Source organism: Cygnus atratus, chromosome 13 (genome assembly GCF_013377495.2).
Source record: "Cygnus atratus isolate AKBS03 ecotype Queensland, Australia chromosome 13, CAtr_DNAZoo_HiC_assembly, whole genome shotgun sequence".
In the NCBI taxonomy this organism is placed as follows: Eukaryota; Metazoa; Chordata; class Aves; order Anseriformes; family Anatidae; genus Cygnus; species Cygnus atratus.
The window spans coordinates 15,518,879-15,544,256 of record NC_066374.1 but is presented as its reverse complement, the minus strand read 5'-3'; the positions used below and the strand labels follow the sequence as shown (position 1 = coordinate 15,544,256).

Below are 25,378 nucleotides of genomic sequence, written 5' to 3'. Positions count from 1 at the left end.
TTGAAGGATTGTGGTATGTCTTGTGTTGTATAGTGTTTGTGCTAATGATACAGGGTTTTTGGATGAAAAGCTTAAATATGTACTAGCGGTGACTTAGTAGCATGTTTCCTGTTTGTGGTTAAGTTAAATACAGCCTGTCTTCTCTTTCTCTTGTGGTTGTATGCAGAACAATTTTTTTTTTTTTTTTTTCTCTTCTCCATTCCAACTGCCCCCACCCTGTACAGCTAGGGCATATATTTCAAGCTTGTTAACTTATTTCTTCAAGACTACAATGCTGTCCAATAGAACGTTTTTCAAGGACTAAAACTTAGGTAGCTTGTTTGGTGATCAGCTGACTGCAGCTATTTTAGAACTGCTGTTTTAAGCAGAAGCCTATGTCACCACTGGTAAATGGAAATTCTGTCTTTGAATTTATAACTCATAAACTTAGAACCCTTTTCTTTTTCAGATATTTTTGGAGTATGTGGCTTCTGTAAACTTGCACAGTTGTATTTTTTCATATGTCTAAAGGGACAGTGTTAAGAACATTAAGTTCTTACATTGCTGGATCCAACAGTCATCTTCAAAAAACTTTGTTCAAATTCAGATATAAAATAGCATACATTTGTGGGAGGCTCAAAATATCTCATGTCTATCAGTCTATGATCATTTTGCTGTAAGGTAATTGTTGTTTATTTATTTATTTTTTTTTTAATATAGATGCCATTTTCTGTCACCTAGCTGTTGTTAAGCGTCTGAATGTGGCTGAGATTACACGAGAAACCACAAAGAGAAATGTTACCATCCACATAGCAGTGACCTTCTGCAGCTACATATTTTTAATATTGCAAAATGATTTTTACTAAATGTGTAACTAATTTTTCTTCAGAGATGAAGCGAAGTTAATAACAATCTGTACAACTACTAGTTTCCTCCCTCAGGCCATACTATGTTGCTCTCGGAGATGGGCCAAAACACTGTATTGCAAACCAACTGCCAAAATGATTTGAGGTTGTCTGGTTGCCTTAAGCACAGCTGTGGTTTTCTGTTTGTTGTTGTTATGTTTTGTTGTTTTGTTTGTTCTATATATTTTCTTGTGGAGGGGCTTTTGCAGTTAAATTTTCAGAATTGGGATGGTTGCATTGTATCACCTCACTCCTTTTGCTTAAAATTGCTTGCAGAGTTTACATGCTCGTAAGTTGTTAATTCATATATAAGGAATATTTGTTTCTTTGCCCTTGAAACAAAGCAAAATAACAGGAATACTGAAATTCTGGAGTATAAAAATTTTGTCAAAAAGAACATGGTGGGTTTTAACTTGTGCTGAGGAGACTGAAGTCATCCCAGTGGTGCTTGATTTATAGTAATCTATTCAAAAGTAGCCTCCAGAAAATCCTGTACCAATGTACAACTCAATGACTTTAAGTCACAGCTGAGCACTCTATGTGGAGATTTGCAAAATATTTCTAAGTTGGAGACAAAAGAGGAAAAAAAAATAGTTGTTCTAACAAACCAGACATTTATTCCAGGAGAGCAGTAAACGGCAGTAGGAAGAGGAAGTATGACTACTTGTGGGGTAGCAGCCTGATGGCTGCACATCTTTTCTCCACTTAGTCACAGTACAGCTACTACTGCATAACAGCCCCTGAAGTAGTAAATATTTTGGGGTTTATTTTCAATTTAAGATGCATAGTCCCTAAACCTGAATTCAGTGCATTTTCTTTTCTTTTGTTTAAAAAGATCACATATGTAATCTGTTTTACTCCACCTAAAATTAAATTAACTCCAAGCTTAAATGTACAATTGGTCGATTTTTTTTTTTTTTTTGAGCTCTGCCATGTGTACTTGTTTTCCCTAATCCTGCCAAGTATTTTTTGTAATGTTTTGCCTGCTGCTTTTCTATCTTAGAGCTTAGTCCGATGTAAAAGTTTCACCAGAGAAGACTTGACTAAAGCACTTAGCTTCATGGCAAACTCAGAATATTTGTATAAAACAACACTCTTGAATACTTTAGTTATGCTGAACAAATAGTGCTGCAAAGTTTGAATTAAAACTCTTAAATTTGTGTGCAGAAACATCAGGAAATTAGAAATTGTTTGCTCTGACTCTACAAAGACTACCTTTCTCCTGTACTTACGGTTGCTGCTTAATACAATTAAGATGGCACAGAAACAAAACCAAATGGGCATTAGAGCTCACTGAGGAAAACAGATATGAGTATTTTTTTAACCAAAACTGGCAAAATTGTTGTTAAACTGTTGCTGTAGGATGATAAACTGTAAGTTATACTGATGTTGCTTGAAATAACTTACTGCCTGTCACGAGAAACAGGTGCTTAAATTCATGATTACTCGAATAATTCTGAAATTCTGTGTAGTTAAGGTAGCATAAACTGTGTCCAAATATGTGCTATGAAAATAAGAAAAATAAGATCAAAACAGAATGTGTAGTAAGTTACATGCCCAAGAAAAGTTTGGATTTGAGTACCTTCACTGAGCTGGCTAAGTCTAAGGCCTTTTAACTTCTGCAAAGATTTTACTCAGCTTTTAAGAGCCCTACAAGGTTTAGACCAGTGATTTTATTTGAAAGATGGCATTGTCAGATTCTGTCTACAGGTTTTCGTTGTTGGATTTTTTTATTATTATTTCATCTGGTACTAAGGCTATTCTTGGGAAGTCTCAAGAAATGCGAGACTGCTACATGAATCTCAGGCATGCTTTAATTACATGAATTGGCACTCTTTTTTCTAGATGTCAGTGAAGTAGTATGTTTTTACCTAGCTGTGGACTCCAAAGATTTGTGGATCGCCCTTGTCCCATCACACCACCACATTTTGATTGTTTTCCTGGTATAATTTAACAAACATACATTCAGTTACGCCAACATACATTTTTTGTTGTTTGTTTTAATAATACTTCTGTTAATACAAGGACATCCATGAGGCCCAGCAAATGGAATCTCTACTGTACAGAAAGGCTTCAAGCAGTTTCTTTTGGTGTTGTTAAACATGAACATGAGTACAAAGCCTCAGAAGGGGGAGGCTGGGCTTCTCAAAATTTAAAAGAAAAGAAGTAGTCTTTCATTTCTGGTAACAGTAACTGAATTTTTGTCACCACGGCACAGTTAACTGCTGTGCACAGTGTATTTCCAAAATAAGATGGAGGGAAGCATTCTGAAGCCACGATCACCTCGTGAAAAACCCTGCGTGGGAAGTGTCAGCAGTTCTGCGTGGGGCCCAGCGCTGCTGCGTGAGGCACAGGCCGCCGAGTCCGGGGTTTCCGGGCGAATCCCTCCTACCCCAGCCATCGCCAGCCGCACCATTTCCTCAGGAGCCCGTGCTACCACAGCTTGCTCCGGCCTCCCCAGCTCTACCCGGACGTGTCAGGCAGCGGACTCGGCCCTTCCCTCTCCCAACAACCCGTCTGAGGCACGGCTGAGCTCGGAGCCCTCCGCATAACCCCAGCGCGGTGTCGGTCAGCTTCGCTTCACCTTTCTAGGGGCCGCCCGCGTCCCGCAGCCCCGCGCTCCGCCATTTCCTGGCCGGGCGCCGCCACCCCACCCCAGCGCCCTCCCGCCCGCGCTGCCGCCGCCGCCGCCTGCCAGAGCATGCGCTGCGCCCCGACTCATGCGCAACGAGGGCGGCCGGGGCGCGCGCCTGCGCCGAGGGAGGCGTTCGGCGGCCGGAGGCGGCGGGGCGGGAGGCGGCGGCTCCAGGAACTGCTCCGGCTGCGCCGGGGAGGGGACGAGGAAGCGCGCGGCGGCCCCATGGGGCCTTGAGGTCGCGGCCCCGGCTACGGAGGGGTGGTTGCGCGGAGTCGGCGGGAGGATGGAGGGCCAAGGGGCCCCGGGCGCTGGCGGCGGCGAGGAGCCCCTGGGCTCCGGCAGGATGAACCCGAAGCGGGGCGGGCGCGCCGCGGAGGAGGAGAGCCGGAACAAGCCCAAGCTGGTGAGGGGCGGCGGGGAAGGAGGAAGGCGGGCGGGGGAGGCGGCCGGCCGCCGCCCTGCGGCTTCCCGGCGGGGGGGACGTGGGGCCCGGCGGGCGGCCGGGGCCGTGGGAATGGCGGACTTAAAGATAATAATAATAACAATAAAACATCCCGTGAGGTTTGGGGCGCTCCCGTAGGGACTGGGGACAGCTGGAGGGGGGCGCGCTGCGGGCCTCGCGGGGCGCTGCCGGCGGCGGGGCCGGGGCCGGGCGCAGCTGGGGCCGCCCGGGCGGGGAGAGGCGCGGGGCCGGGCGCTGCTCGCTGCGGGAGCACCCGGCGCGTCGGCGGTGCTGATGCCAGCCGCGTGCTTCCCGAGGGAACTACGGAATTAATGCGGTTGTGTAGTGCTTTTTGTGGGCGGTGGCGCGGGCAGGAAAATTTTTGGAAAATTTCCATTTCCTTTTTTTTTTTTTTTTTTTTATAATCAGTAGAGGCCAGCTTTTGAATCAAATCCTCTTTAGGGCTGTGGATTCTGCCTGATAACCTGAAGCATAGGTGCATTTCACAGCCAACAGTACTGCAGTGTATCGCAAGTTATAAATGCAGGAGCAGCAAAAATTGTTACTGCATCAGCGTTTACTTTGAATCGTTAATTTCTGTACTCAAGTTTATTTGGGTTTATACTGAAGTAGTATATTTCACCTTAGTCTTTTAATTGGATTTCTAGAAAAGCAGTGTAGTGGATGCTTAAAGCTTACTGGACTCTTCATGGTGAATGTAGTCCTAGTTACAAACTTTATTGTATAATCCTGCTTTTCACAGGTAATAGTAAAACTTAGTTAATATCTGTGTGCTCCCACCTTGTAGTCCTCTTCTCAAGTATAGTACAGAAGAAGCTTGGGCTGAGTAGCCTGGAAACTCCTTTTTTTTTTCATGTTGAAAACTCAATTGGAATGTGTGGAGGGAAGATATTAAGTTCATAATGTATAATGCATTAAAAATATACTGAAAGTGGCGATTATTTATAACGATGTCAGAATATTAAATAATTTGAACTCTGTATTAAAGGTGACTGTATATCTTAAGAAAACATAACCAAATATGCTGTTTTATTTTGTTTAATGGTGTTACTAAAAACAAGCTCTTACTTCCTTATACAGTATGAATAAAAACAAACTTAGTACCTAAACTAGCTAGAAAAGCTGCTTGTATGCCCCTTTGGGGAAGTGATTTTAAAAAAAAAATTGTATGTCTGTGGCTCCAGAAGAGGTGGAGCTGGGAAAGCCAAAGTTATTTTGGGGGGTGAGAGGGATTCTTGGAGGAGATGTAGGTTTTCTGCTTCCCATCCATGTCCATCTAAAGGTAAAAGGGAGGCAGCAGTGCTTGATGTGGTTCAGTATAATGGTGTGGGTTTCTTCATTTTTGTCTTTTAAAAGGAGTAAAGTCTCATTTACTCCCAGTCGGTCAAGAAAAAATGCCAGGAAGACTAGACTACTGAGATATAATCTGTGCTAATAATGAAAAAGATGGTTTGAATTACAAATCAGTGCAAATAAAATTTTTGATATGCTGGAGGAAAGGGCTGCCATTTGCAGGGACCATGTCAGGCTTGAAAGGTGGGCTTGTGCGAACTGTTAAATTCAGCATGGCCAAGTGCAAAGTCTTGGACCTGGATTTGGACAATCCCAAGCACAAATCCAGGCTGGGCAAAGAGTGGGTTGAGAGACCTGATGAGAAGGACCTGGGGGTGTTAGTTGATGAGAAGCTTGACATGAGCCAACAATCTATGCTTGCAGCCCAGAAAGCCAGCCATACCCTGGGCTGCATCCAAAGCAGCATGTCTGACAGGGCAAGGGAGGGGATTGTCCCCCTCTTCTCTGCTTTCATGAGACCCCACCTGGAGCACTGCATTCAGCTCTGGGGCTCCCAGCTAAAGATGGACATGGAAGTATTAGAAGGAGTCCAGAGGAGGGCCACAAAGATGATCAAGGGGCTGGAGCACCTCTCTTATGGAGACAGGCTGAGAGAGCTGGGATTGTTCAGCCTGGAGAAGAGAAGGCTCCAGGGAGACCTTATAGCAGCCTTCCAGTACCTAAAGGGGCCTACAGGAAAGCCGGGGAGGGACTCTTTGTCAGGGCTGTAGTGTTGGGACAAAGGGTAGTGGCTTTAAAATAAAAGAGGGGAGAGAGAGATGAAATATAAGGAAGAAATTCTTCACCATGAAGGTGGTGAGGCCCTGGCCCAGGCTGCCCAGAGAAGCTGTGGAAGCTCTGTCCGTGGCAGTGCCCAAGGCCAGGCTGGATCGGCTGTGGGCACAGAATCACAGAATTTTAGGGATTGGAAGGGACCTTGAAAGATCATCTTGTCCAATTCTCCTACCGGAGCAGGAATCCCTAAACCATGTCACACAGGAACGCAAACTGGCGGGTTTTGAATGTCTCCAGAGAAGAAGACTCCACAACTCCCCTGGGCAGCTTGTTCCAGTGCTCTGTCACCCTCACCATAAAAAAGTTTCATCTCATATTTAAGCAGAACATCCAATGTTCCAGCTTGCACCCATTGCCCGTTGTCCTGTCATTGGGTGTCACCAAGAAGAGTCTGACCCCATCCTCCTGACAGTCACCCTTTACATATTTATAAACGTTAATAAAGTCACCACTCAGTCTCCTCTTCTCCAAGCTAAAGAGACCCAGCTCCCTCAGCCTTTCCTTGTGAGGGAGATGCTCCACTCCCTTAATCATCCTTGTGCCTCTGTGCTGGACTCTCTCAAGCAGTTCCCTGTCCTTCTTGAACTGAGGGGCCCGGAACTGAACGCAATATTCTAGATGTGGTCTCACTAGGGCAGAGTAGAGGGGAAGGAGAACCTCTCTCGATCTACTAACCACACCCCTTCTAATACACCCCAGGATGACATTGGCCTTCTCGGCCACAAGGGCACAGTGCTAGTTCGTGGTCATCCCGTTGTCCACCAGGACCCCCAGGTCCCTCTCCCATTCACTGCTCTCCAGCAGGGCAGTCCCCAACTTATACTGGTGTCTGGGGTTGTTCTTGCCCAGATGCAGGACTCTACACTTGCCCTCGTTATATTTCATTAAGTTTCTCCCCACCCAATTCTCCAACCTGTCGAGGTCCCGCTGGGTGGCAGCACAGCCTTCTGGCGTGTCAGCCACTCCTCCCAGTTTAGTGTCATCAGCAAACTTGCTGATGGCACACTCCATTCCCTCATCCAAGTCATGGATGAATATACTGAACAATACCGGTCCCAGTACCGACCCTTGAGGGACTCCAGTAGATACAGGACTCCAACTTGACTCCGTCCCATTAACCACAACCCTCTGGCTTCTTCCCTTCAGCCAGTTCACAGTCCACCTCGCTACCTGATCGTCCAGACCACGCTTCCTCAGTTTAGCTGTGAGGATGCTGTGGGAGACGGTGTCAAAGGCTTTACTGAAATCAAGATTCATTATGACCACTGCCTTTCCATCATTTATCCACCTGGGCTTGTGGGAGGTGTCCCTGCCCATGGCAGGGACTTGGAACTGGGTAACCTTTAAGGTCTCTTCCAACACAAACAATTCTGTGAAATAGTTCTGTATTAGATAATTAAATTGATGCATATTCACACACACATAACTGAAGATGAGCTGTATTAGAACTCATTTTTCTTTTTTCTGCTTTGGGTCATTTTGGAAGTCATTTAAGTTTAATATAACTTGTTGAATTTAACAGAACTGCACAGTTAGAATTTAGCTTCCGCTTTTGTACTAGTAGTATGTACACTGGAGTATTTTCTTAAAATTTAATAGCCTAGTTTGAGCACCTTGACACATTGCAGCTGGTGGAAGAGTTCTGATTTCTTTTTTTTTTCCACATCATTTTGTGCTGTCACAAGGACTGGAGGTGGGAATGAGTGCCCAGTTTTTTTTTTGTCATTATTTTTGTTTGCAGTGAAATGGGCAGGAAAAAATTAAATTGCTTTGGCAAACAATCATGTGATCTCATGCCAGCCCTGAGGATAGGCTGGCATGCGACAACAGTGAACAGCCACATTCTTAGCTTGGTTTGGCAACATGCTTGTTTTGCTTGTTTAAAAGTATGCCTGTTGTACTAGGGGAAACAGACTAAGGTTGTCAGGGAAATTGCTGGCATTTGTATTTGTTAGTCCTTAACTTGGACGTTGTTTGTTGTTCTTAACACTGGAAGTATCTATTGGCTACATAGGAAACAGTTAAGTGCTTGAAAGTGTTGGGTCTGGTAGGATATAGCTATCATAGCTTTGCTGAACCCAAAGACTCTTCCAGTTCTTCATCATCTTCAATCTTCTGGGGGTTTAAAGCCAGGATTTTTACAGAAGTTCATGCTATGAGAATGGGAGACAGTGGTTATAAACTGGAACGAGAGATTCTGACTAGGTATGAAGGGAAAAGATCATTTGAAGGGTGATCAAGCTCTGGTTGACCAGAGATACTTGGAATATTGATCCTTGGGTGTTTTCATTTGGTTTCATTTGCACCAAGGTGTTTCCTTGGGTGCAAACCTGGACAAAGCCTTGAGCAGCTTGGTTTGATTCTTATCTTGGCCCTGCTTTTTGAGGATCAACATAGAATTAGGACTAGACACCTGAGATCCTTTCAAATGTGATGATATGAATCAGTGCTTGAAAAGGGATATTATAACAGGATATGTGGTGTTTCCTGGCTATTTGAATGCTGTCTACCTAGAAGTTACTATGGTCAATATTTTTTGTCTGAATTGTGTTTTATAATATATCCTGTTGGTTTTGTATTGGCATAAATAGAAGTATATCTGTGCATATAGTGGCTAAGTACCATGGTAAAAGCATGCTGCTTTACCCCCAAGTGAATTTCAGATTTGTGTGTTAGTTGTTCAGTGATAGATGCTTCACTTAGCTACAAACTTTATTTCTGAAAAGGGCTGTGGTGTGAGTATCATGCTGTCTTTAACAGTAGATTGTGAGAGAGTGCTTCTATAACATGGGGTAAAAAAATAAAACCTTGGGGGTAAGAGAAAGGTTATTTAATTGGAATGCAAGTAGATCTGATGATGTGGTTTTGATGATTCATCCTACAAGGAGCAACTCATACTTTAGTTTAAAAGTAGAAATCATTTATGCTTCATATTGAAGCTTTTTTAAACAGTGTGAGCTTTGAGATGAATCAAAAAGTATGGACCCAGGATTCTGACTAATGTGCTACAAACTAGTGTCAAAAAGTGGAATAAAAGCCTTATCAAGTAGCTGAAATGCAGAAGTAAACTGAGTGTACTTGGCAGATGGGTGGAGTAACATAGCTAGGAAACATACGTCAGGGCAGGAATGTTTGGCAGAAATGAGCTGTCAGTAGTATCGGTCACCGTTGGGCAGTGCTCTGTAGGAACACCACCTCGTTTACCTCAGGCTGTTGGGTGTCATTCTCTCGCGGAGAGAGAATGTGTTCTTTGCACAGGAAAGAACACATAAGAAAAGACTCATAATTCATGAATTATGAATCATGTTAAGCAAAGATTTTGGCAAATGAATAAAATAAATTACATTTGAGATCACAGCGTCTCAGTAAAATTAGTGAATGCCTGTAGAGGATTCTCGCTTCAAGCATATGCCTGAAATACACCTGAAATATGTATGTTTTAGAAGGCGCTTGGTGTGCTTAGATCAAAGTCAAGATATTCCAGCAACTGAAGAGTGGTATTGATGTCTTAAAAAAACTTGCTTATGTTGCAGAAAAGGATAGTGATCGGGCACTAGTTCTAATATGGTAGAACAGGACATACTTAGTGCTGACTAGCTTTAGCTTGTAATGTGATTTGATATTGACACTGTTTAAATGAAGTGATACAGTGATAAACCTATCTGTTTGTGGTAATTAAACTTCCTGAGCTACTACTTGTAAGACAAAACTGTAGAGCTATTCTATACGGTACAGGAAGCTTTGCAAACAAACCAGATTTCACCGAGGCAACGCGGAAGAGGATTACCATGAAAACTAACAGTATGCATATCATACTGTGGAGTGGTGCTTTCATCATACAGGAGTGATGCTTTCTGAGAGTTGAAGCATTGTGGTGGCCAATATCCTAGTTAGAGTACAAACTTTTGTTTTTGTATTGCAAATAGTCTGTTAAGCATTAATGATATTGTGATTGCTGATGACCCAGTAGAAGGAAGTGGTTAAGGCTTAAAAATGTTGGGTGGGTTACAAGAAGACTTCATGTTTTCCACATCAATTGCAATTCTTTAGGGGTAAACAATAATGGCTAATAAAATTGCTCCAATTCTTTTCATCCCTGCCCAATTCTAGAGGCCAAGTAGAGGAAAAGATGTCCGTTGCTGCTGAAGCAACTGACAATTTCAGTTGGTTATTCATCAGTTTACTTGTTTAACCTTAAAACCACAAGAAGTTAGGAAATGACTAAAATGAATGGTTTTACATAGTTCCTTACAACTTGTGTGCCATGGTCATTCTTTAAATTCGGTATCTTTTATTATTTAATAACTTCATTTTGGAGGAAATAACTTTACCATTATAACCCTTTATAATAGCAGAGAAGATAACTTTTAGAGAACATTAACAATTGAAAGGCTTTCTCTGTCTCTGTACTAGCTTAAAAGTTTCAAGTAGACAAAACTAATTTGGACCAGGATAAAGTTACATGTTACTTTGTATCAAACTCATCACTTTCTTGTGAATGAAGTCGCTTTTTCCTACAGTTTTAGTAGAGTAAGTATCTGTAGGTCTCCTGATTTCAAGAGTAACTTTCTATTAGGTAAATAAACAGAGTCTTGCTGAACAAAAGTAGTAATAACAGTTTGTAAAGTTTGTTACCTACTAATTGATTGTATGGAGGAAAGGGATGACAATCAGTGAAATGCTGAAGTAGTTGCTTATTTTTTCAGAAAGTCTCTTGAACTGAATACCTAGCCAACGTCTGTGACTTTGAACAGACTGTGTGCTGTTTAGGCGTAGAACGTTAATGGTGGCCTTAAAAATATTTGTTCAGAGGCACAGATGAGGAGACTATCAGCTATTCTTGGACAGCATTGCTAGCCTAGTCTCTGTGCTGACCTCAGTGCTATTCTGACCATTCTGTTTGGCACTAATGAGATGAAGAGACTGATCTAGTCAAAAATCTCCTGTATTTATTTTCTTCTTTGATTGTTTACTAGAATTCCTTTTCCTTCAGTTTATCTAAGTTCATCCATTACCACTGTTAAATATGATTGACTGTTTGTCAGTCATCTTGTGATAGTTTGTGATGCAAAGTACTTTGGTCAGGAGAAATTTTAGTTCTGTAGTCGTTATTCTTTCAGTTAGTAGTGTGTCAAGAGCTAATGATGGTTATTAGAATATTGACCTTTGAGGATGTGTGGGTTTTTTTTTGATGAGTGTAGCTCTTGTAAGGAACAAATACTAAGACAATGTGAGGTTCAGTAGATTCTAGATACATGTAGTTATTTCTTGTACAGTATAGTTTCTTTTTGCTTTTTTGTTACATTTTGGTTCTTCATATTCTGCTGTTATATACTTGTATAGCTGTAGAATTGAAGTTGCTTTAAAAATAACTGTGTCTTCATAATGGAACTGAGCTGGATGTTTGCATTTGATTGCATGAGGAGATGAGAACATGGCAGTTATTAATCTTAGTTACATGCAGTGTTCCAGTTGCATTGCAGTAGGGAACTATTTGCTTAAGGAAGAAAAAAGAAGAGTGTTTGGGACTGCGGTGGTCATCAGTGGTGTAAATGGGGAAAATAATCAAATTCTATTTCTTAGTGTACTTCAATTGTCAAACTAAGCATATATGCTGATGCCATATACAGTTAGCTTTTTGAGTCACACACAACATAGCATTGCAGAGTTGCATTTATTTTGGACTTAATTTTAATTTCAAGTCTAATAGTCTTAGCAATTAATACTTTAATGGTCTTTCTTGAATACCATTGTATTTATGAAAAAAGAACAGGAGTTTGGATAGTTGAGTGTCAGATAAATCTCATGCTTTGCTTGATAAGAGGTGTAGCTTTTGAAGTGGGCTTTCTTAAGCTTCATTTACTAAAATACTAGACGTGAGAAGTTCATCTGAATAATTTTAAAAATCTTTTAAGATACCCACACAGCTTTTTGTACATATATTTTGTGCCTGGGGGGAAAAAAAGTGCCAGGTATGCTTTATTAGAGAACTGTTCGTGTGTTTGCTGTTGTACTGGTATTGGGCAGGATAGCTTGTCAGTATCAGCATATTCTGTTTACTGCACCTAGAGCAAGCAAATAAATTGGTTTTGGTTTGGAAGAAAATCTGGAAGTGTTTTTTTCCTGGGAAAATAGACTGAAATCACTTGTTAAATTAATCACTTCAATAGTCATTGGGTCAACTTCTGGGACTTCATTACAAGTGAATGCAGTAAAGCTCCTGGTGTGGTAAATGGATCGTTTAAATGCTTATTGAACTGACTGCATGTTTCTTGCTTTTCTGCCAACTGTGCCTGTCAGAGCCATATTAAGCCCTGTATCTCTGCGGCTTGTTTTTAAAAAATACATCTACTTGACTTCTGAGCTCTGAGTTTTTAAGGAACTTGGCTTTTTTTGTTGTTGTTGTTTTTTTCTTTTAATACTATTATTGTGGAGTGCTTTTGAAAAAAAACGTTCTGGAATGCTTACATTGGAAAAACCATGTCAAAGCAATTCTTGATATAGTAAGTGCCGACTTGATCTCAATTTGATGCTTGCACGCAAGCTATGAATTGAGCTTTTTTGCTTTCAATGTAGCGTCAGTACAAAGCTAGTTTGCTAGATAGCAACACTTGGTGTGCATCAAATTGCTGTGCATCTTCCTTCCCTGTCCTGTGCTCTCCTGAGTGCAAGCAGCTGATCTTTTCCTTTAGGTATGTTGTGGAGCTGGTCAGACTGAGTAAAAGCTATTATAGAGCTATTGAGTTTGGTCAATTAAGAGTAATGAGAATAAGCCACCACCTTTTACCTCCCATTTCCTAAAGCGACTTTTTTAACTTTAGAAGGCTTATCTTCACTTTTACTGAAGTAGGGTCTTAGTCTGTTTTTACCCTTTCATAGACATGCAGCCCTTTTAAGTACAACCATATGCCTTTAACCTGGGGTTAATCCTTTGTTGCAAGTTAGGTATTTTGTTTTAAGATGAACAGTGACTGGTTAACTTGGAGAGAGTTCTTCTGAAGTCATTGAGATACCGGTTTGATTTGAGAAAATTCTCCAGTCCTTATGCACAAACCTTGCATATTGTTTTTCATTCCTGCTTACTTGCTTCCCATTTGGCAATGCATGAAGGTATATATAGTCTAATTATCCCTGTGAAGTGACAGTCTCAGTTTCTGTATACTTTCCTTACTGCTATATGCAGAGATAGTTTTGAGAAGACTCTTAACTGAGTATGTTGTTGGTTTCCTGGAACACCTCTTGCTCTTGTGAGTACAATAGACAGTGAAATAAATATCACAGTCTGCTTGATGATTCCTTTGCTACCATTTGAGGAGAGGATTAAAAAAAAGTAGAACGTTGCTGTTGGGAGAGGATTTATATACTTAACAATAAAGCAGAAGACCCATAGTAAGTTGCAAAAGCTAACAAAGCCCATACCATGAAGAATACAATCAAATATTGGACAGCTCATTGAAAATTGAGAATTTTACGTTTGATAGACTTTGAAGAAGTAAGGGCATGTATATTTGTCTTTAATATTTAAAAACAAAGCAAACCACACCACCAGAATACCACAGAACTCAGCCAGCCAAAAACAGAGCTTGCAAAGGAACTGGCAGTGGAAGGGATGTAGTGAGCCAAAGGAGTGGGAATTACCCTCGAACACTATTCATTTTGTCTGTACCCAGTAATCGTGGACTATGGTCACAGTGGTCATGTCAACAACTCCTTAGAATATTGTTCTTTCTTCCAAGACAATTCCTAGCAAAGAGCAAATGTTTGGTTGGCCAGTATTTGGTCCCTTCATAAACAAGTTGATTGTAAAGTTGCCTTTTTTTTTTTTTCCAGTAATAAATTTGATAATACATTTAATATCATGGTAAAACTTGGGAAAATGAGTAATGCTGCTGTAGCAATGGACTTTAGCTTTTCCTTGAAGAACAGAAATTTTAGGTTCAGTAATAACCAGCATGCGTAGACTACAGTGCAACTCAGTAGTCAAAACAGTGGGTTAAACTGAATTTACAGTTGCTGAGATACAAAGAAGGGCTTTCTCCTCCTTTTTGTATTCTTTCCTGTTTATAGCAGCTTCCTGAGAAGATTGTTTGTCCTACAGGGAAGTAGGAAATGAAGTAGCATGTGAATAGAGAGGAATTATATTGTACATAATAATCGAGAAGCCAGTAGGATCATTTGAGTACAGTACAGTTGAGAGTTCCGGTTAAGAAGGAGCAGGAATTCATGATTCCAGGTGCTTGTAATGGGTTATGAGGAAAGTATTAAATGCTGCTAGAGGGGAAGGTAAGCAAAACAGATAGTTTGTCATAACACTGAGGAGTGGTATGTGCTTAAATTACCCATGTGAATTTTATTAAATCTTTACCATGATTTCATGAAACAAATATTTTAATGTAAAATGTTAACTGGTAGGATTACTGTTTATCTCAAAAGTCATTCAGGAATTAGCTTCAATCTCAGTATACTCTGAGCTAACCTTAATGGAGCTACTGTTTTATCAAGCTTTTTCTGAAGTTCAAATAGGAATGCACAGATTAGTCATTTAAAAGGTCAGAAGAAAATCATATTCAGTTTACAGATGGAAACTTTATCAAAGCCTACTGCTGTACCTTTACCTGTGTAGTTTGGGAACGGCTCCACCAGTCTGTAAATAAGTTGAACGTACGAAGTGCTATATAAAGAACTCACCAGTCATGTAGCATACTGGTATAAACTGCTGATCCTGTGCTGCTTTAAGGAGAACTTGTCTGATATGGTTGATGTAGAAACTTGGTGGAAACTATTTGGATTCTAGCAGTAGCTCTGGAAAATGTCAAAACTTATTTTTGTCTTCCTTTGCACTGGCTAATGTGAAAACTCTCCCTTTCTAATAGGCTTTCTGAATTATTATTTTTTTACAATTGTCTAAGCTGATCCAGCTGGTGGTTTTCCCAGTGCCACCCTTGCCCTTGTGTCTCACAACCAGCATTTTTATTGGCTTAAACTGCTGTGGAGCTACACCTTTTAATTTTGCTCTGATTTTGAAGCATACTTATGAACATCAATGACTCATTGTCTGAAACAAGCTTATTTTGAGCTACAAATAACAGAAGTTTCTTGAAGGAGTTGAAGAAAATTCATCTAAGTTTCTTTACAGTTACTATTTTCATCTTCTGAATTAAGTTGCTTTTTGGCAAAGGCTTTTTTATGTCATCTGGAAAAATGCTGTTTCTTGATTAGTCTGTTTGCTTTTGGAGTGTTAGTAGTGTTCTGTCAAATCAGACAAAAATAAGGAAGCCATTTCAGTTTCTCTCAACCTGCTGTTGAAGTCAGACCAGAAAGCTTCCTAGGATCTGTGTATTCCCCTTGTACAGGGATGGAGTGTGAAGGTGCACCTTTCCTTCATCCCTTGAGGATCAGCAAATGGCATTTGTGAGGGCCACTGTACACTATTAATGTGCCTCTAGCCTGTGTCTCTCTTCTCTCCGATCTGGGAGCAGTGCTGATGTGTTCAATGTTCTAGCTCTATCATTAAAGGCTTGGTGCCCTCTGCTGTTAATAATGACCACCCTGGGTGACCTTCTGGCTTTGACATGGAGTTGTATATCTTATTTTCCTAGTAGTGCTTAATTCTAAATGATCAGTCTCCTCTTGAATGTGGGAAGAAAGTACAGTAATCAGGGAATGCCAGAGAGCTTCCTGCAACCAGGTTGAGAGGATGGCCATAAGTTAAACACTTTTCATTGAGCCAAGTTTTCCAAAGTCTCTTTCAGGGATTGAAGTCCATGTAAATTCAAAAAAAAAAAATAAAAAAATCATCTTCTCTTGACTTTCTGATTTTTTTAAACTAAGAAGGTGAAGTTTCAGTTTGCTTCACCTGAAATTGTAGCCTGTGGTCAGAAGAGGGTATTACAGCATGCTGTGATTTTGGTGAGTGGCAAGCAGTAGAGTAAAAATTGCTTGTAGGTTTAGAAGCTACCCAGCTGATTGATCACTGTTTCATTATATATATGTGGTAAACTGTGAGTTGCTTTTAATTTTATTTTTGTGGTGAAAGTGAGAATCTTGAGTGTAACAGCTCTGAACACAGATAACTACTGTTTAAATATAATACAGTGTTTATGAGTTATCTTTGCAACTTAGAATTCGTGGCCAGCTCCCATGTGATCTGGAATGCTTTGCTAATAAAGAAATTAGAAAAATAAAAAATATTTAATTGCTGTGATTTTAACATTAAAAGCTAATCATCTCAAATCATTTAATTCTTTAAATGTTGATATTATTACTTCAGTAGTCTGAACTGAGCTTTGGTGAGGAAATGGTGATCTTTATACCAATAGATGTAGTGAGCTGTTGTAAAAATTTCTTTGCAGTCCCTGTTAGGACATGAGCAAGGTTGAAACTGACCTTTTAAGATAAAAGAATTGAGTGGTGCAATTGCATTAGTATATGCTGTTCTTTTTTGGAGTGCCTTATGATTTGTCTGTAGTGAGAGACTAACAGCAATACACTAAAACTGGGTGGAGTAAATATTTTTAATTATTGGTGGAATGGAAAGGCATTCTATTTGAAAAAAGCTCTGTCACTTAATTCCACCTTCACTGAAAAGACTTAGGTAAATCAGTAGGAATTTGTGCTTTGATGCAGGAATTGGTGAAGTTCCATACTTTGTGCTAATATTAACAAGCAGGGAGGAAAAGAGATGATATGCTGACCTCTTAAATTGTGTGGTTTTATGTATCAACATTAATATCTTTTATTTGCAAATGTTTAATCATAAAGGTTCTTGCAAAACCTTTTGCCTTTGAGATACTGTTAAAATCAGGAAGTTTGTGTCTTCAACAAGCTAGGAAAGGATTGATCTCTTTTCATCTTGTAGTGCTCTGGCCATTTTATAGGGGGTTGAAAGACTAATGCTAGAGGACTGACTGCAAACACTGTGATATCTCAAGCTTTCTCCTAGGGAGGTAAACTACTTTTCATTTAGGTTCTTAAATCAGTCTGAAAGCAATAGTTACAAGATATTGTGATTTGCTTCTTAGTGTAAGAGACTGTCAAAACTGTGTGTCAGTGAGAATCTACAGGCATATAACTACCTTACTTCTGCCTCCAGCTACTTGCGGTTTCACTTCTACCTGTTAAATGTGTTGCTTATCTTGAGTATCTACTGGCAGCAGCATAGTTTGTGCACCGTAAGGAGTTCTGAGAAGTGGGCTTGATGTCTGGGGAAAAAAAAAAAAAGGTTGTGTGGTATCTTGCTTTAGTATTCAGTATTTTGGCCAGAGGATTTTGAGTGACAAATGCGATATAAATGTAGGGATGGAGTAGATCATCCTGCTGGAGGTTCTGGGAGAGATTGACAGTACTTAAATAAAGGGAGAGCAGGGGGAATGTTTCTAGTACAAGTGATTGCTAAAGCATTCTGAGTTCTAGAACTTCTTGCTTACGTAGATGTCTCTGGATTGAAATCATGGTTGAATTTTACTTCTCTTGGACTTATTGATGAACAATCTTCATTAAGAAAGTCTGTTGGAATAAAGAAATCTTAGTTTTGATTTCAAGTTTAGAGTATTAATTCTTCTTTTAACTCCATGCTAAATCTACACAGTGAAACTAGAAAACTGTAGAATGGAAGGAAGAGGTTTGAGATGTTGCAGTTATGAAGGAGAAGGATTGGTGTAAATACCTGGACTAGAAAGACATTTTATTCTAGCCGTCTCTGCTGAGTCTGTCTGGGATGGAGTTTTTTTTTTTTTTTTTTTTTTTTTTTTTTGTAGTACTCCTTGTGGTGTTGTGTTCTAGATTTGTGTTCAAAACAGTGTTAACATACCGGTGTTTTAGCTGTCGCTGAACAGTGCTTACAGTGTCAAGTTTTCTGTTGTTGTTTCTTACTGTCTCTTTCCAGCAGCCAAGGGCAGGGACACCTCCCACCAGATCAGGTTGCCCAGGGCCTCATCCAGCCTGGTCTTGAGCATCTCCAGGGATGGGGCATCCACAGCTTCTCTGAGCAGCCTGTGCCAGTGTTTCACCACCCTCTGAGTGAAGAATTTCCTCCTAACGTCTTATCTAACTCTCCCCTCTTTTAGTTTAAAATCATTCCCCCCCTTGTCCTGTCACTATCTGCCTGAGGAAAAAGTTCATTTCCATTCAAGTTTTGAAGTGTGAACCTATTGTCTCTCCTTCATGCCTTGACCCTTCTTCCAGTATTTCTATATTCTTGTGCATTTCTTTGTCTTCAGAAATATAATAATGGCAACTGTAGCTGAGACAGAAAGTGGAATTAAAACCAGTATTGTGTATTAACATCTTCCACCAGGGGAAATAAAATATTGTATGGTATATGTTGAACAGTTATAAGTTCATTTCCACTAATATTGAACTAATTTGAGCACCTTGAACGTTTTGGCTGGTGAGAGCATAACCAAGGAGCACAGAATCCTTCTGCCCAAGGATTGCTGGTTAGAACCAGTGACTTGCAGGGCTGTGTGATTCACCCATTACTGCACTTTTTCAGATACAGCAATTGTTTTTCTTTTTTTTTTCCTCCTTAAGTTCTAGACCATTACCTATTCATGACTGTTTGATGTAAATTAAGTAATGCTTGTTAACCTACTCTTCCTTGATGTGATTGTTGATAATGGTAGTGCAATAAAGATTGCTTGGCTGTGGATAAAGATATGACACTTGTGATCTGTATCAGCAGGTTTTTACTACTGTTAGTGAAAAAGTGAGAATAGGGAGGCATAGGTAATAGTGGCTGGTTTTAACATTACTTCTTCAATCAATTTATGGTACTCGCTATTGAGAGTATTGAGGTGAATTTAGGAGATGAGACAGTGCTAAAATGATACAAGGTTCAAAAAGCTAGGGCACAATAAATTCTCATCTCTCAAATCTCGACAGCTGTCAAAACTGAGATTGTCATAGCTATTTGCTTATTCAGCTTATTCAGTGTTTGTCTTGGAAAGCTGTTTAAAGAGAGATTGCATTTATTTATTTATTTATTTATTTATTTTTGCGAAATAGTAGAGGTGTTAGTTATACATGCTGCAGTTTTGTGAGTTAACTGGTTGAAAGACAAGGTGAGAGGGGATATAAGCCTGTTCTTTTTTGATAATATACATCAGGTTCCATGCTCATGTAGTTGTGCTTGTGTTAGAACACTTCCTGAAATTTTGGGTGCTTTTTAAATGTTAGGATAGATGGAATATAGACTTTACTCTAAAACAGTAGGTAATTTTGCCTTGTTTCTTTGATTTGTGTGTGTGTCTTTTTTTAATAGAATATCCAAATAAAAACTTTGGCAGATGATGTGGTAAGGTCTTTGGAATATATTAATTTGCAATGAAAACTACACACTGCATGCTATTTTATTCCAAATGTTGTGGACAATATAACATGTTCTTATAAGGATATTAAGTGTTGGGTTTTAGAAAAATTAGTTACTATACTTAAGAACCTTCATTTGTAACTTCAATTGAAGAAAAGTTGTTAAAGATGCTTCTCCAAATTGTTATCGTTAACCATGTTCTAAATGCTTTGGTAATACTGTAGATGTGTTTAAACTTTCTGGAAGTAACTCGTGTTACTTCTTTTGGCCTTCTTTTTAACAGTAAAGGGTCTGCAGTGTTTCTTTGAAGTTAGTAACTACATGATTCAAGTGGAACTATTTTGGCTAATAATAGTGCACTGTATGTTGAGGAACTTTGTATTCAATAGCACCAAGCAGATAATTTTGAATACTTGCATATACTTGATATTATTTCATAATTTCAAAATAGATTGCAGTAAAACTATCAACTTCTATTTTCTATGTATGATAGTTAAGCCATGCTGGCTATTTAGTTAGTCATCACTTACATACCTGAAGCAAAGAAATAGTGCCTGGTAATCATATGTAAGATTCATTTATATCTTTAAAGTGATCTTACATCTCAGTCTGATTAAACAAATTTATTGTTAATGATGTGTATTTCAAATGGATCACAGTACAGTGAAATTGATCGTGAATTACTTCTTCATGACTGCTGAAAGGGCACTTTAATGTAAGTGAGGAGTAAAACTGCATTTGATGTATATTGGTTAATTTTGGGTGTTGTTTTGCCAGCATTATGTTACATATTGTAGCCTTTTCAGTAGGATATGTCCTAATTTGAATTTCAAAGAAGCATGACTATTCTTGTGAGGGAAAAATGTGATTAGCGTAAAATGGTTGCATTTTTTAAAAAATTGTCAATATCCTTTTAGGTAATGTGTTTCTGTCCACAAATGTAAGACTTCTAAGGGGGAGGGGGGGGGAAGAATCTAAACCCACTCCTCTCAAAACCACAAACACAAAAAAAATAACTTCCCAAAAGTTCAAAGGACATGCAGCTTATCTGGGGATACTTCTGGTTCAAAAGTCTACAACAGTCTCAGATAGGATCTCAAAGCAAAACCTACAAACAAAAACAAAACCCTGAAACAAACAAACAAAAAAACCACCACTACCACAACAAAATGAAACAGGAAAAATAAATGAACAACTGCTCTTGCCTGTCTTCAAAAGCACTTAATCAAATTTCTCCCTTCCAGATTGGACTAATTTAAAATTAATCTGTTTCCTACAAATGAAATAGTCCTTTGGATTTTTCACACCTCGCATATGTTAATTATAGACAACATAAATTTTGTTTTATATGTCTTGATAGATAGTGCAATAAATGCTATGAATGATACTGGTAACCCTACGTAAGCTGCTGGTAAATGAAAGCACATCTTAATAAGGCTGTTCCTTGCCTAAAACAAATATACTAGTATTTGTTGATGCAAACAGTTAATTTACAAAATTTCTATACATATAACGTTCCATTCATATGTATGTTCATACATGTGTGTGTATATATATACACCTATCTATAAAGACGGTTTTACTGAAGTAAAAAATTTCTAAGTCTGTATCTAACTCTATTTAGGATGGAGTTAGATATTAAATAATACAATAACAAATGGCCTTATAAGGAAGGTGTGCTTGTTGGTTGTTTCCAATATTAACAAATTAACGGAATAAGCATGCTTAAAAAAAAAAAAAAAAAGTGTGTGTGGAGGGGTATAAGGCATAAACCAAGTCAATGTTAACCAGTGAAATGTCATGGCAAATTATATGGTATGCTTTCACTAATGTCCTTTATGTGTATTTAACTATGGATGGCTGCTTTTATGTGAGTAATCTTTTACCTGGCTTTTTAAAATTACATGCTAATTTCAGGAGTCTGTGCTCAAAAGCACTTCAAGGAGTTGTGAACTAGGAGCATTAATTCCTCTATGAACTTTATTTTACTTCAGCAGGATTTTTTTTATAAGCCTGATGAACTTGAGTGGCTCCTTCCCAACGCTGGCTTTTTCAGTTGTCCTCCAAAGGCTTATAGCTCTTCAGGTGAAGGAACGTTGGACATGACCTTTGTGGTACCATGTTTACTCACTATGAGAATAATTAGGGAGTAATGACAGAAGATCAACTCGAGATTTTGAAATGCTAAGAATTTAATGTAGATGGTATGCTTTTGAAACTGTTAGGAAGTCATATCGCATTTGCATGTAACCTGTTGTGAATCTACCTGAAATGTTTTTTTTTTTCTATGAAAACTAATCTCTGAATGTAAGAGAATTATTACTTAAAGTAGTTTGAATTTTATCTCTGCTGCTGAGATGAACTAAAAATATGTGTGTATTACTATCATGTAATTGAGTTAATGTCTCTGTTTTCATATGTTTCTGTTTGTCTCTGCTTATTTTTAAATGGATATCTTTACAGCGTGACAGAATAACAAGCTTCAGAAAATCAGCAGTGAAAAAAGAGAAACCTCTTATTCAGCATCCTATCGATGCTCAACCAACTATAAGTGAAATCCCACTTTCCCAGGCACTTGTTGATGAACGTTGCATGAACTTATCAGAAAAAGAAGTTATGGATCTCTTTGAAAAAATGATGGTAAGATGACATGCCAAATTGTTTTATGAGATTTTCATGTTATTAATGTAGTAGTAAGTTTAAAATGTTGTTTTGGAAGTTCTGGTATGTAAACAGCTGAATAACTCTGAGTGATGGGATCCTTTCTATACAGGTTTCTTAGACTACTTCTTCAGAGAAAATAAACGGAAAAAGGAGAAAAAAAAGTGGGAGAAACTGGGGATTATTTCATTAAGATAATCTCTGTATGCCTTAGTTGTGATAGTTAGACGCTGCTGTTGAGGGATTGTTTTTAATAAACTTAAGTAAATACCTTTGGAAAATAATAATTTCCATTAATTCTGAGTTATATAATTATTCAAAGCTGAATTTTATATAATCCTGACCATTTTTTCTTAGGTGAACTTGTCAAGGTTTGTGGTTCCACTCACAAGCATGCTTTCTATTAGTAGTATAAAACAAACTTTAGACATAGATGTGTACTAATTCTGTCATGCACATTGGTGTTGGTACACAAAGCATCGGGAAGGGCAACCTTTTGAGATTGCTTTAGGTACTGTTTTCTGTATCATTCTTGAAAATTGTCATAAATTTCCACACAGCCAGCATGGCCTAAGAACTGTCCCATTCCATTGCACAGTTCTCTTCTCTTCAATGAAGCTCGTTTGAAAGACTGTCATTTTTGTTTGAAAGACAATCATTTGCTTGATTTGCTTGTTACGTTAAAGGATTCCTTTTTGACTTTTCCAAGTAATGTTAATTGAAGGAGACAATAGACCAGTCTTCCAGAGACTAGTGGTTCTCTGAAAAACCTATTGACTAGTAAGTTCTTGCAGTAGCATTGAATGGTCTTAGCTGCTAATCTGATGTAACCTTGATTTTTAATGGCAAGACAGTCATGGCTAGTAACGGCTGCATTTTTTATTTAATTGTTAAGTTGAAGTAGGCATTTATACATATTACATATCTAGTAGGGTATTTGGATTTTCAAGGTTGTTTTAAATACATCAGTTGGAACATACATCTACCCCAGTGGCAAGCTGACACATAATCTGAGCCTTCTGGGTAGAAGCAATGTTGCAGGAACATTGTTAGTTGTAATAAAATTTGTGTTCTTATTAAAAAAAAAAAGGCACAGGAATGTGATGAGAGTTAATACTTATGTAATGAGTATTGTCATCTGTTTTTATTTTTTGAGCAAAATTTCGTTAATGGCAATTGCTTTCAATGCAATCATATTTTTGACGAACTCTTGAAAATAACAGGCACTTTAAGGGACAGAAAATCAGATCAGAATTAAACTGACTAAAGCAGATATGCTGGAAAAACTCACTTCTGCTTAAAAATGAGCATTTTATACAAGAAAAAAAGTATAAAAATTGGAAAACCAAAAATATTAAATAAAATCCCGATGGTCTCTTTCTTTACAGGAAGACATGAATTTAAATGAAGACCGTAAAGCTCCTTTAAGAGATAAAGACTTGACCACAAAACGTGAGATGGTTGTCCAGTACATTTCTGCAACTGCCAAATCTGTAAGTAGTTGTCTCTCCCAAACAAGTGAAACTAATAAGCTTAGCTTTGTGATGAAACTTCTTTTTTTTTTTTTTTGAATTTACCTTCTAAGAGTGATAGGAGGGGAAAAAAAAATCTGCTTACTAGTGTACTTCGAAACTCCTGCAGCTGGGTATGAAGTGTTTGCATTTGAGTTGCTGGGCAATGTGAAAAGGTGCTGCTTCATTGTAAACCACAATAAATTTCAAATTCACTGATGTATAGTAATGGATAATAGAACTAGAAAATATTTTTGTGCAATTTGTATGATTTTTTTTGAACCAAAAGTACTTGGAAAGGACAGCATGACTTTATGATTTAAGTAACAGCATACATACTGGATGTGCAATTTGCAGTGTTAGACAACCACAATATTGAAATTACTTAGAAATAAAGTCAATATTTTAGCTTAATTTGAATATGTAGCTGGCTTGAAGATTGTGTTAAATATTCTGTTAATCATTTTATATACTATGGAAGTAGTGAAAAGATGGTCTTAAGGTACCATGGTCTTTTCACTTTCCTGTAGTGAAGAGATGGTCTTAAAGTACCATTTGAAACTGTTTTCAAGTAGAAAAGTATTTTTCAGACCTTTTATTTGTGTTGGCTATTGTCTGTACTGAAAGGTGACTGATTAACCCTTAGTTGATGGATCTCCATGGAGAATTTTTGAAAATGTCTATTTGGGGGTAATAGAAATAAGTGTAAGAGAACTAGTATATGCTTGAACAGTTGTTAGGGTGTGGCAACATCGTCTCAAGTGCTGATGAGCTACAATTTATTTTCTTCAGTAGTAGGAATATTAGTATTAAGTAGTTATAAAATAAAACAGTAATGCTTTTTCTGTGTTAGAAAAATGACTATGGCAATATGCAAAAAGAACTATACAGTTCTTCTATGTAATAAGAGAATACATCACAAGGCTACATGAGTATTGCACAAAACACAAATGCAAATGGATGTGATTTCACTAGAAATAGTTTGTATCCTGATTTGTGCCATTGTTTGCTGTATATATTGTTGCTGTATACGTTGTTTGCTGCATATAGAACTTCAAAGAACTACTATATTACTGAATTCTAAGGAACTGAATTAATTGCAATATTGTCAGAACTGCTTATCAGCACTGGGGGCAAGTGGTGGAAGGGGTTAGCTTTTCATATTTAAGGGACAGTAGTATTCTTCAAGTTACCAGATTTGATATCAGCGTGGTTCTTCAATAGAATTAGATAATGTGTATGGTTTTATTTTGAAATTAGGATGAATCTCATCCTTTTTTCACACTTAACCTTTTATTGCAAAAAGTAGCTTACTAGACACGAAGCCTGTGTATGGAATAATTGTTCAAACACCTTATGGCAACAGCACTAGCAGCTCTACATGGTGGAGTCTGATTGCAAGATACTGATAACATTATATTAAACAGTAATTTGCTTCTTAATTAAATGGAGCGGAGAATAAGATTATTTTTGGTGTCTACCTAGTGAATCTGTAAGAATAGACTGCAAATGACACAGTAAGCTTTTTTTTTCTTCTAACTTTTAAAATCAGCTTGCTGTAGTTAAACTTCAGGAAAAAAAAACTAGAATCACATGCAATTATTAAACCTAAATGCTTTGCATTAAATATTAAAAAGTTAAATGAGGAAAAGTTTCTATTACAATGTGCAAATTGTGATTACCCTTTTAAGAGGAGTGATGTTCTTGCACGTATTTGCCTTAAAGGACAGAGTGAAGGACTGCAAATTTTGATAAGTAATCAAGCGTGTTAAGCATTGTTTAGCT

General features: G+C 38.5%; 1 protein-coding gene across 10 annotated transcripts in view; it reads left to right on the top strand.

The window, feature by feature from the left end:
- The first annotated feature begins 2,965 nt into the window (after positions 1-2,965).
- DIAPH2 (diaphanous related formin 2) overlaps positions 2,966-25,378 on the top strand; it is a 186,690-nt gene continuing 164,277 nt past the window's right edge. For 2 of the 10 annotated variants that reach the window (XM_050713509.1, XM_050713508.1), the window contains exons 1-4: positions 3,664-3,925; positions 19,374-19,406; positions 21,885-22,061; positions 23,471-23,575. In XM_050713509.1, the coding sequence (XP_050569466.1) occupies positions 3,806-3,925; positions 19,374-19,406; positions 21,885-22,061; positions 23,471-23,575 (435 nt within the window). In that variant the 5' untranslated portion in view covers positions 3,664-3,805. Of the gene's footprint in view, positions 3,926-19,373; positions 19,407-21,415; positions 21,536-21,884; positions 22,062-23,470; positions 23,576-25,378 lie in introns of those variants that run through there. The other 8 variants (XM_050713503.1, XM_050713506.1, XM_050713505.1 and 5 more) reach the window with 7 other exon arrangements.